The 12,734-nt window shown below is 34.1% G+C and overlaps 1 protein-coding gene across 2 annotated transcripts in view; it reads right to left on the reverse strand.

Moving 5' to 3' along the window:
* CHN1 (chimerin 1) overlaps positions 1–12,734 on the reverse strand; it is a 185,422-nt gene that overhangs the window by 96,696 nt on the left and 75,992 nt on the right. For both annotated transcript variants that reach the window (XM_076005661.1, XM_076005660.1), the window contains exons 4-5: positions 7,929–7,960; positions 4,815–4,928 (exon numbers count right to left, since the gene is read on the reverse strand). In XM_076005661.1, coding sequence (XP_075861776.1) covers positions 4,815–4,928; positions 7,929–7,960 — 146 coding nt within the window. The remainder of the gene's footprint in view (positions 1–4,814; positions 4,929–7,928; positions 7,961–12,734) is intronic.

Consider the following 12,734-nt stretch of genomic DNA (forward strand, 5'->3'; position numbering starts at 1 on the left):
GAGGAGAGCTTCCCTTATACTCTCCTGCTGGTCATAAACAAGAAAGCCTAAAGCTTTGATTTCCCAGGCAGCTTCCTTTTCATGAAAAAGAAAGCCAGCCTTAGACTAAGGTTGATGCTGCGAGTGCCCATGAACAGAAACAGAAAGATCTCAAATGCTTCGTAACATCACTGGGATACTGATCATCCACACTATTATTACATTTCTGAATTTCTCATTATGTGAGATATTTCCTTACACAATTTATGTTTAAGCCAGTAGAGTCTGCTTATTTTGAATGTTAGATAATACTTGCAGCTGATAGAGAATATGATTCTTAAAAGTGGGATGCTACTGATAACAGACTAACAAGTTCTCTTTTGAGACATACTGGGATTATTATTCCCATTTTACAATTATTATAGAAAACTAAAGCTTGAAAAGATTAAATATATAAAATATGGTTAGGCAACTAGAACTCAGGTTTGTCTGACTCTAAATCTATACTGAAACTCATTTCCAAAGTTCTAACAGTAAAAGTAGATAATTGTAATTACTTTGTGATAGATTTTTAAAAAATATTTAGGAGCTTAAGCCATTATGAAAAGGGGATATTTTATATCAAAGGGAATCAATGTTGACAGTGAGCCCAAGAATACATCAAAGTAATGCATATTTTCAGTCTTATGCCACAGTAAATGTGCAATATTGATATAAGGACATGTTTTTTATATTTCCAAGAAAACTCTTGGACAGAGTCCAAGCAAATATGCCCTACATTAAATGGATGACTTAGAAGAAACAATATTAAGATTCTAATGTTCAGCTATAATTCACCTATTTGCATATTTTAGTTAAGGCAGGAAAAGTAAATAGCCAATAGGATGAAAATGTCACTTACATATTTGTTGAACTGATAAAGGCTTTTTTGCATTCATAGAAATCTCATTTTTTAAGATAAAAACATGAAATGTTCAGATAAAAACAGTAAAACAAAAACTAGTCATGAATGGGCTTTAACTGCATTTATATCTAGAAATTATTTAGACTTTTATAGTGGTGATAATGAGAAAACAGATGCCCCATATTTAAAAGGTCATTTCATATGATCACTCATATTAGCCTTCCACTAGTTTTTTAACCTCCTTAATTCACTATTTCTAAGAAGCAAATGAAAATTACCTGACATTAGGAATTCAATGGGTGGATTTAACAGCAGATCAGAAGTAGCAGAACTCAGGACTAGGAAACTGGAAGTCAGGCCAATAGAAAATGTCCAAACCAAGCCTAATAATTTTTCTTTCAGTGAGAAAAATTATATAATGACTTATAAAATATATCTTTTAAATAATTAGTTCAAAAACTATAAAAACCATAAAGAAAATATGTTTTCAACTAAATTTCTTATTCTAGGTTATGTATAATTGATATCTGCCATGATATCTCATTAAACTATCACTAATCCAAATGTTGTCAAAATCAACATACAGAAAACCTCAAGGTTACTTTGAAACACTTCATGAGTCATAATCTAGTGCCCAGGCCAGCATCTTCTTTTTAACTACACTCTCTAAACATGCAAATGCCTATCGATAGGCTCCCTTTGTATAATACACTTTCTATGAGTAACAGTCATTTTTCCTGAATGAAGAAGAATGAAAATGAGCAAAAACAGAAAAGCCAGATAAGGCCTGGCCTATAAGGCTGAGGTGGGGTGTAGAAGAAGATGCAACTGAAGAGGGGAAAAAAGATCTCATCCACAGAATGCCTGCCATGCCATACGGTGAGAACCTCTTACTGCAGAAAACTGGTACTACGACAGCATACGTGGAATCTATACTCCCCTAAAGAGCACCTCACATCACACACAAACGTCCTCAGTGGAGAGTCACGCCCTGCAAGTGCAGGGGAGATGCCACTGACAGAGGAAGGTATGTTCTTTGAAACTCTGTTCCACCCAATAACCTTGCTGATCATCCCATCAGATTTTAAGATGGATCATTTATAATACAGTGGGAGATATATTAGAAGGGACAAGGCTAGACATTTGGAGACTCCTCAGGTGGTTGTTAAACTAGTGCAGGAAGTGGCTTAAGAGTTGAAAAGGAGGGGAAATTTTGAGAAGTACTTAAGAAATAAGATGGTTGATTTTTGGCTGTGTAGGATAAACAAAAAGAAAAAGCCCTCTTAACCATTATATAGTACAGGCACAGTACCTCGGGCTTTCCAGGGTCGAAGAAAAGGTATGAAATATAAAGAGAAAGGCATGGCTTCCAAACACACATAAAAAACCTACAAAACTAAAGTACAAAAGCAATTTATACTTTTTAAAAAATTTACACATTTTAACAGCAAAAAGTATATATTTGATAAGTGGTATAATGTAAGATGAGGGCCTCTAAATGAAGGGCCTGGGCCTGCATCTTAAAACAGACCTAAGGAAAAAAAAGAAAAATGATTTCTTGGTTTCTATCTTATGGAACTGACTGAATTAATAGTGTCACTAGATAATAAAAGAAATGTAGATATTATATTTGGAATGAAAAGTGATGAGTTCAATTTTGAATATACTGAGATTGAAGAGCCTATTGAGAAACAGAGTTCAAAGACTTATTCCTAATTTCATAGTTTTTGGTTAATGGTAAATGCATAATGAACATCAATGACTATGAACTAGACAAACTGGCTACCCCCTACACTGAAAACAAAACAAATTATTGTGAACTGGATTATCAGTTGAAACAGGAGTATCAGATAAGAGTAATACATATATCAATAAAACTTCTATTTCATATTCTGCCTAATGCTTCCGTCATACATCTAGTTTAAAACAAGAAAAGCATCAATCATATCTCTGTATATGAATTACTTGCGATTCATATTTACAAATTCCTCTCCCTACCTTCACTATAGCCCCTTATACTCACTGCCATTTCTTTCCCAAGCAATGATTTTATGGTTATTTTCAATAACAAAAAAAGGCCTTATGTTACCCAAGACTTATGAATTTAAAACACTCCCATCAAGATTTATTGGGTCAGAGTGGAAGGGAAGTGATTATAAACCTAAAGCCACAAGTAGAATGAGAGAGGGCAAGGTGGGAATGAAGAAGAGCTTGGAAGGTTTGGGCACTACTTTCCCCCAAACTAATCTTTGGCCCTCAAGTATTTGCCGGTATTAGCCAGTGAAAACTACATGACAGACATATTATGAGAGGTAATATGGTATAATGGATAGTATTAATACTTGAACTTTGCAATTAGGCATACCTGGGTTCAAACTAAAGTTTTATAATTTCTATGTGATCTTGGAGAAAGGTAGGGGAAACAGCAACAAAGAAGAAAGAAAGAGAGTATTGTGCAGATTCTTATTTCCTATTTTACCCCACCTCCTCCCTCCTCCTTTATCCTGGTCCTCTATCCTTTACGTCAAGGCTTATTTACCCCAGACAACCAAACTACCAAACATTTGGAAATGCAGTGGTACAGAATTACCGAATTATAAAATGTTAGGAGTAGAAAGATGCAGAAACCAACTTCAAGAAATTCTGTGATTTGCCCCAAATCAGTCTTCCAATTCAATCAATGGCAAATCGAATAGGTATGTGAATCGCTAGACCACATTCTCCCCTTCCTCATTTACTACAATTTAAACCTGGAAAACATTATAATTAAATTAAGTAATTAAAGGGGGATTTATACTTTATAATTTGCCACAAAAAACAAATTCCCATGAACATGAACTCCCATGAGAAGCTATTCTCCAGGTATGCAAATGATTCAGAATTCAGTATAAAATAAATTATATCATGGTTTTTATCAGAGAGATTAATATTAAATCTGTGGAAAGGAATAAAAGCAATCCCTGCTCACTCACACAGGCACAAGTGATTGGAGATGGAGTTAGACATGTTAGTCTTAAATATTAATGTCATCTTTCTATTCTCTATTTGTGGCTACCAAAAGAAATGTCATTTCTTTGACCTCTTTAAGAGTTGCTACTTTTAAGTCTTTACCAAAGAACAGATGAATGTATATAAATGAAGGGATGAACAAAGATAATAGATAACTACTGCAAGCCTTTGGAGAGCAGTAGTGTAGAGAGAATAAGAGTCTAGACTCTGAGCCAGACAGTCTGGATTCGAATACCAGCTGCACAACTTCTTAAAAGTATGACCTTCGCCAAGTTACTCAGCCTCCAGGCCCTCTGTTTCCTCATCTGTCCACTGGGGATGATAACAGTAAACAAATGTTGCAAGGATTAAATGAGGTTAGAGGCCTGGCATCAGGTAAACCCAATAGATAAGCTCCTATTGTTTTACTGTTCTTATTATTGGGCTCTTATTAAAAGGTTAACAGAAATATTTGTTTCTAGGCATTGTACTGTAAGCTAGGAACAGACAGAATAGGCAAAGTTCAGTTGATAGGGAAGAGCCAAGAGTTCCTAAGAAATGCTGCTTCAACCAAAAGCCAACCTAAGAGGAATGACATTGCCTTTAGCTTTATGGGTTACAAAGATCTTTCCCTAAGTCCTTTTCCTTATTCAAGAAATCTGATGAAAGCCGACGCAACAAGACAGACAGGGAGAGAAGGGGTAAGATGGAATGGAAGGAAGTAGCTACCACAAAAATGCTTTAAAAGTTTTTCAATTCTTAATTACTGAGTGCTACCATTCATGAGGAATTTTTAAAGGGTCTCCAAGCTATTAAAATGGTAATTAGGTCCCAAGAAAACAAGAACCAATTCAATTACATGCTGGATGCTTTTAAAATTTAAAGCCCTCTATTAAGAGGGTTTTAAATGAAGCACAGTTATAACTGCAGGCCCATGACCAACCTTAAAGCCAAAGTGTAGGTCCCAGGCTGGCGCTGGCTCTCCCGGATGAGGTAGCTCCCCTCAGCCACACTCAAGAGCTGGTCGGTGGCTTCTCTGGAGATCATGCCGTGAAACCTAAGAAACAACGTCAATTCAGAAACTGTGTGCTTTCCACATTTTTCAATAAAACAAAACCCCCACCTTCCCCTGTTGTTTTCTAGACAAAGTATTGCCATATAATGCAGCTGGAAGCACTGGGGTTTAACTATGCTTGTGTTTCTCTGGGCCTGGCTCCTGGCCAGCTTCTCTGTAGTGATAAGAACAGCACCTAAGTAGTGATCCAATCCAGTTAACAACCATGGTATCAAAATTCACATCCATCTAAGGGAAGATCAACCACCTCTCTCTAGAGGACAATTTCTTTCTTATGTAGCCATTTAACCATATGAACTTGCTAAAAAAAATATACAGAAATGTGTCCCATTTCCTTTCTCTCCATTAGTAACACTGCTCCAAAATTCTGGCTCTGAGTCTACATTGGCAATTTTCCAGGACCCTGGGTTGTCCTTAATTGGAATGATTGCACAATAATGTGCATAATCTGCATTACTGCATATTCAAGTCCAAAGCAAATAACTATAATACTTGCTTTCACTCTCTGCTAAGATCTTATCATTGATTAACATGGAAAAAAGGAGGAAGAATAAATATAAATAACACACTCTTTACACAGACACACTAGATTCATCTATAGCAATATGACAAACATTGATAAGGAAAAAATATCAGTGGTGACACATATTAAAAAAATAAAACTATCTTACATTTGTATGGTGATTTACAGTTTACAAAGAACTTACAAATATATTATATTTTCAGTAACTCAAAGATAATGAAGGCGTTCAGAACATGTCACCCCAAAATATGCTACTTTGGTGTACTGAAATTATTTTGAGCAGAAGGCACTTGAAAAATACCAAATGCAGGGAGAGGCTTTCTTTGAACTCCCCTTATCTACCTAAAGACAGATCTTCAAAAGGAATTCCACCATCACCAATCCCCTACCCATGACTTTCATCAACCAGGGAAACCATCAACCTCTCCTATCACAGGAGAGGAAATTAAAATTCTACATCACACCCAGATAAACTTTGCCACAAACTAGCATAACTCCCATCTATTCTTCTATGGGCCCAGTCATTTTTCCTAAAAATCATTTACTTTCCCCTTCCCTATTAAGATGAGCTACATAAGCTCTCAAATCTCACTTTTTTGGAGGTATTCACTTTATTTTTTCTGTGATACTCCTGTACACATAATAGTAAAAATTAATAAATTTGTATACCTAGTTTCCTGTTAATCTACCTGTTGCTAGTTTATTTCATAGACCCAGCTATCAAACAGGAAGAGAGTAGGAAATTTCCTCTCCTACAATAACAGCATTGACCTATTGCTCAAAAGAAACTTGGCATCTTTCACTGGTACAAAAGAAACAATAGTCTCTTAAATTTGGAATGATGTATTTAGAAGGTCCTGAAATAGCACCTTAATAATTTAGGAGCTTTACTAGAGACAAGTGGCAATTTTCTAGAGTTCTTCCTCATAGGAATGGTTCGGTCTCTCTCAATTTAAGTCTAAAAACAGACCATGGTAGGCATGTTCAATTCTTGATCATTTTAACAGCTAGGTTTATAATGGGCTCCTGAATTTCTCATCTCCATCAATTTCTCAATCTTTGAGAACTAGGTCCATAGGTTAACACTCTGAACCTGCTGGAAACAAAAAGATGGTAACCTATACCTTGCAGTAACATACACCATTAGATTAGCATATTGGTATATGTTTTTAGTTTACATGACATCAGTTAATAAAGTTAGTAAAATATAGTATCTATCTGTTAAAAAAAGGATTAATTCAAAAGAAAATCAAACTCAAGAAAGCAAATTGTAGAACAAAACATGACAATGATATTTAAAGAACTTTAAAACTATTCATATGAGTTGACCTAAAATTTCTACCCCTCACAAAACCTTATGTACTGAGATATTTCTTATGATGTTACTTCTAATAGTATAGTAAAAGCAACACAACTGCCAAAAACAGGAGACTATATAAATTACAGTACAACTGCAAAGAACACCAGTAGTTTTCCACTTCAGAATCGCCTTTCTCTCAACTCACAAGTAGGTACCTGTGATTCATCACAAGGGTCTTGAAAACTTATACAGAATTTCAAATAATTTAAAAGATTTGCTATGTACACTGCTGTTTATCTGACATGATCTCCAGTCATAAAACACAAATGATTTTATTTGGGAAATGATAGGATTATAGGTGATTTTTATTCTTTTCCCTGAAAAGCTACATTTTTGGTTTTTAGTAATCAGAAAATTAAAGACTTTAAAAATTGTTGCATTTTTCACAAAACAGAAAAAATGCTCATTATCAATATTAAATGGAAAATCAGGCTATAAAATTATATATATAAAATCTCAATTTTATAAAAAAACATTAGGAAAATAGATCTACAGAAGGTAATATTTCATTCTGTATGCTGAGGAAGTTAAAAAGATAAAAAAAATAATAATAAAAAAGGTAATACTTCACAATGTTAACACTAGTTGTTTCTAGGTAGCATGATTTGCAATTTTTTAATAAATAAAAGACCTACTACTTATAGAAAATCTAAAAAATAAAGGTATAAATATAGAATAAATCACCCATATCCTAACATATGTATGTGTGTGTGTGTGTATATCTATACACCTACTATGTATATGCACACACAAATACATACAATTTCCTCATACACTTCTAGGAGTATGTACTTACTTATATGGCTTGCCTCTTTAACATTACTGCACATACATTTTTGTATACGCAAAATACATGCTATTTTCTTCTTTGTACTTGTCATTATTTTTAAAAGAAAAACCACCCTGAGATTAGAATTTGTCATTATTTTCTATATTTTCCACCAATTAGAATAATTACATTTATAATTTAAAAAAGAAAATTCAACTCCACCAAACTTGAATACTTCCTCCATCTTGCTTTTATTTTTACTAAAAGCCATTTACCTGTCTCTTTTATATATGCCAATCTATAAAATGTTTTCTGAGAATCCATACTTACTCTCTTCCATAATACTTTGGTCTGTTTTCTACCTATTGGGAAAGGAGAAAAAAAGTTTATTTGTGAAAATGCAAATGTGCACAACATAACTCAACATTCTGTGTAAGTGATAAACTAAAGCATATATTTTTAAAACAGAATTTTAATAAGATTAGAGATCAGAGTATGGACTCCCAGTTCTCCCAGAAGATTTTTTTGTGCCACTTGGACTGGTCACTTCATCTCTCTAGACCTGTTTCTAATCTATAAAATGCTGGGTATATAAAATGTTGGACTAAACTACTGTTCATTCTACTCTAGAATTTAATGAACTGAAAAAAATATTCACATTCCTTTTTTGAAGAGTAAATTAAAACACCTAAAACCTTAATGCCACAATTGTGTCACAACAGACTGTGGCTTTCTCTCCCCTGCTACTGCTCTCCCTTCCTGTTCCTCCAGAGTCTCTGTTCTGCTGTTCTGTTAACATCTCCACATAATCTTGCCCTTCTGTTCTCCCATCAGCTTTTCCCTAACCAGTTTACCTTTCCCTGGCTTTTCATGGCAAGTGTGCTGGCACCAGCAAAGGAAGACTTAGCAGGGCAGATTGTGAGGCATTTTTACTGAGGTAGACAGAATATCCTTAGAGGGCATTTGCCCCATTCATTCAAGAATCGTTTCCTGAACAATAAATATGTCATAGCCATTTTTTCTATCTGCAGGGTACACATCACTGAATAAGATCAAAATTATCATAATTCATTTGGAACTTAACATTCTAACAAAGACATACAATGAAGAAGGAGAAGTTACAAAAGAAAACAGGATCCTGTGAACACGCTTGGGGCAAAAAAAAAAACCCTAAAGAAAACAAGAAAATAGGAAGTAGCAATAAGGGCTATAGTGAAAATAAGAATGGGTAACAAAAGGGAGAACTAGTGAGGTCTTTCAATTGCGTGGTCAGGATAGCCCTCTCTGCAAAGATGACATTTAAACTGGGTCCTGAATGACAAGATACCTGCTCTGACTGCAAAATCACAGGAATGCAAAGAGCTTTTCCCTAGGAGATAACTTGGTGATACCATGGACTATATTTATTGAGCTCTTACTATTTGCTATGTATTTAACTTACATTTAAAGATCATTTAATCCTCAAAATAAGATAGGAATTATTCCACTTGATCCTCATAAGATAGTATTATTCTCATTTTATTTATTTTTCTTGGCAAAGTTCACCTTTTCTCAGTATTTATAATTGACAAAAATTGTACATATGTACATATATTATGGTATATGGCATGACGCTTTGATATAAGTATATATTGTAGAATGGCTAAAACAAGCAAATTAATATGAGCATTATCTCACATATTTTTTTGTGGTCAAAACACTTAAAAATATACCCTCAGCAATTTTCACGTATACATTATTATTAACTATGGTCACCAGATTGTATAATATATCTCTTGAACTTATTCCTCCTAACTGAAATTTTTTATCCTTTAACCAATATCTCCCCACCTCCCACCCCACCCTGGTAACCACTATTCTACTTTCTGCTTCTATGAATTTAACTTTTTAGATTCAACCAGGTAGATCATGCAGCATTTGTCTTTCTGTGCCCGGCTTATTTCACTTAATATAATGTCCTCCTGGTCCATTCATGTTGCAAATGACAGGATTTCCTTCTTTTTAAAGGCTGTATTCAATTTGAAATATATAGTATTCTACTGTATACTGGAATGGAATATATAGTATTCCATCTCACACACACACACACACACACACACACACACACACACACACACACACACCATACTTTCTTAATCCATTCATTCACTGAAAAACACTTAGGTTGATTCCATATCTTGGCTATTGTGAATAATGCTGCAATGAACAGGGGAGTGTGCAGACATTTCTTCAACATTCAGATTTTACTTCCTTTGGACAAATATCCAGAAGTGGGATTGCTAGATGTGGTAGTAAAGAAACTGAGTATCAGAGAGGTTAGGTATGTTGTTCAGGGTTACTTATTCAAGTGGTAGCACTCAAGGCAAAACTGAGATTCTTACTCAGGAATTACAAAAAGGGACCAAGTCCTCTGTTTGACACTGACTCATCTGAATTAGGTTAAATAAAACAGTGCCCAAAGCAACTCAAAGGCTATCTTTTTCGTGATTACCTCCCTTAGTTCTTCACACAGCCTGGCTGCCAAGTCTGGTAATGTTTTTAGCAATGTTGAGATACTTATTCACAGCACGGAAAATGTTTGTGTTACAACAAAAAACATGTATCATCTATAGCATACCCAACCAGCTTACCAGATTCTAGCACAGTACACTGTCTTTAACTATTTTGGTACTAAGTTGTAGGCAACTGGTATATAAAATTTTTCTTATATAGTGGTGGTTTAATTGACTTCTTCCCTACTCCCCTCTCAATGGAAAAATCATTATAGTTTTCTCTCCACATGCAATTCACCTTAATATACCTATACTCCATATAAATTTGTGCTCTTTTGACTTTTCCTTTCAATTGATTATAACATCTGCGTGGTTCTCTCATATCTTATGAGCAAAATAAATTTTTAGTATGTATTCATTTTTGTATCTGCAGGACAGTCATGACTTTACCTTTTCATAAAAATTAAATTTAAACAATACTTTATCCCTCATGAATCTTCTGTTGTCTGCTGAGTTTGTATTCAGGTTATTTATTATCTTCCCCAGGTAAATTCCACCTGATTTTATCTCATCCATAATTTCACTGCTCATAAAACTCACTGTACTAAAAATACACCAGTTGGCCCCTACAGCTATAGATGATGGCTAGTCTATTTTTAGGACCAGGGCTTATACTACTGAGTGGGGTCATGCATCTGCTTCAGAATAAACCTCTCCTCTGCTTTTGAGATGAAAATTCAATGTTTAGATTTTAAAGAATTAATTTAAGTTTCTACAGTATTATATGATAAAATGTTATTGAGAAGAATCATTTAATGTTGGTTCAAATTAAAAATGTACAAATGCTCAGTATTTACTCTAGGAACACTTGCACATGGCACATGTACACGTGAAAAGATGTATAAGAATGTTCACTTAAGCACTGTTAAGTAGTTTTTAAAATGGAAATAAATATAAATAAATATACACAGATAGGGAAATAACTAAACTGCTTTATAGTATAAACAATATTCATGGTTTGAAGGAATGACCATAGGGACTAACATGGATAAATCATTCAGACAAACTATTTAACACAAACATAAATTATGGAATAGTATGGTGTGACACCATTTAGGAAAAAGCACATATACATACTATAATATATATTTATAACATAGAGAAAGATCTGGAAGCATATATACAAAATTCAAATAGTTACCTCTAAGAAAATGAGAGAAGTGATGACAAAGGCATAAAACGAACTTAAATCTTAACTATAATATCATAACTTTTAAGGAGGAATGTATCCATGCATTAATTAGTTAAAATCATGTTTTAAAAATGGAAATCAAGATTAATTTTTGTGTAATATTGGTGCTTCAGACACATGAGAATGGGGTCCTCCAACATTTTGAGAAGAAGAGATAATGGCCTTTCCTTCAAATCATGAGCTCTGTGCAGATGGTTGAAGGTAAAGCACTTTACTGGGCCTATAGCAGTGAGGTAAAAGGAAAGGAGAGTTTTTGAATACACTCTACTCACTGATGAAAATCCTGGACAAGCACAAAGATGTAGTGACAGAAGTGAGACTGGTGGCTGCAAATGGTATGGCAATCTATGACATTTTCTAATTCAAGGCAAATACTGGCTATTCAATAGTCAGCATTAAGTCCATAATTGTTTCCATTAATTGTGTAAGTAATCATCTTCACAAAGCAATTTGCTTGCATCTCATATTACTAATTATTTTGCTTTGCCCAAAATAATTCTGAATTAAAATAAATTAGGTAAACTTATGATTAATATAGTATTATTATATATAAGCAATATATCCAAAATAAAATTCACACACTAATTTCATCTTTCCTGTATTTTTACAATGGAAATGTCAAACATGACAAATTTGAACTTTAATTCTTTTTTTCTCTTGACTAGATAGAATATGCTACTGTCCAAAACATGCCATACTGGCATAAGGATTATTTTGAACTTTAGGCAATTAAAAAACATCAAACATAGAAGTTCTCTGCCTTCCCCTTTTTTGCCTAAAAGTAGAGCATAATTTCCTTTAAGAAAGGAAATTTACATTTGAAAAAGAAATTTCCATATGTAAAAGTATATTCCTCTCCCACATCAGGAAGAGGAGACTATAAGTTCACAGACAGCTCTCATCATCAGAGATGACTTGAGTCTGTATAACAAATCTTACTAAAATTATCCTTATTTACCATACATTTCCTTTTCTTAACTCACCACCCTTCCCAAGCCTAAAACTGCTATTCCTTTTCCTTTCCTTTCCTTTGTCTAGTCTCTTCTTCAACTTTATTATCCTTCACTAAAATGGTATATAAGGCCTTAGTCTGACTGCCTCCTTGGGGTTTTTACTTCTATTATGTGACTTCCCTCCTCCCCATGTGCATAGGAAATAAACCTTATGTCCTGTTAATCTGCCTTTGCTCAGTTTAATTCCAAGACTTCAGCTATTAAATCTAAGAAGGCAGAGAAGTTTTTTCTTCCCCTAAAATAGCATTTAGATGCTTTCTTCTATTATTACTTAAGCAGTGATTTGGAATAGTCTTCAAATTCAAGACAATATATTATTATTCAGATAATCAAATTAAAGAGCTATTCAGTAATATAAAAATGATCACCAATGATCCCA

The sequence above is a fragment of the Microcebus murinus genome, chromosome 8 (genome assembly GCF_040939455.1).
Source record: "Microcebus murinus isolate Inina chromosome 8, M.murinus_Inina_mat1.0, whole genome shotgun sequence".
Taxonomy (NCBI): Eukaryota; Metazoa; Chordata; class Mammalia; order Primates; family Cheirogaleidae; genus Microcebus; species Microcebus murinus.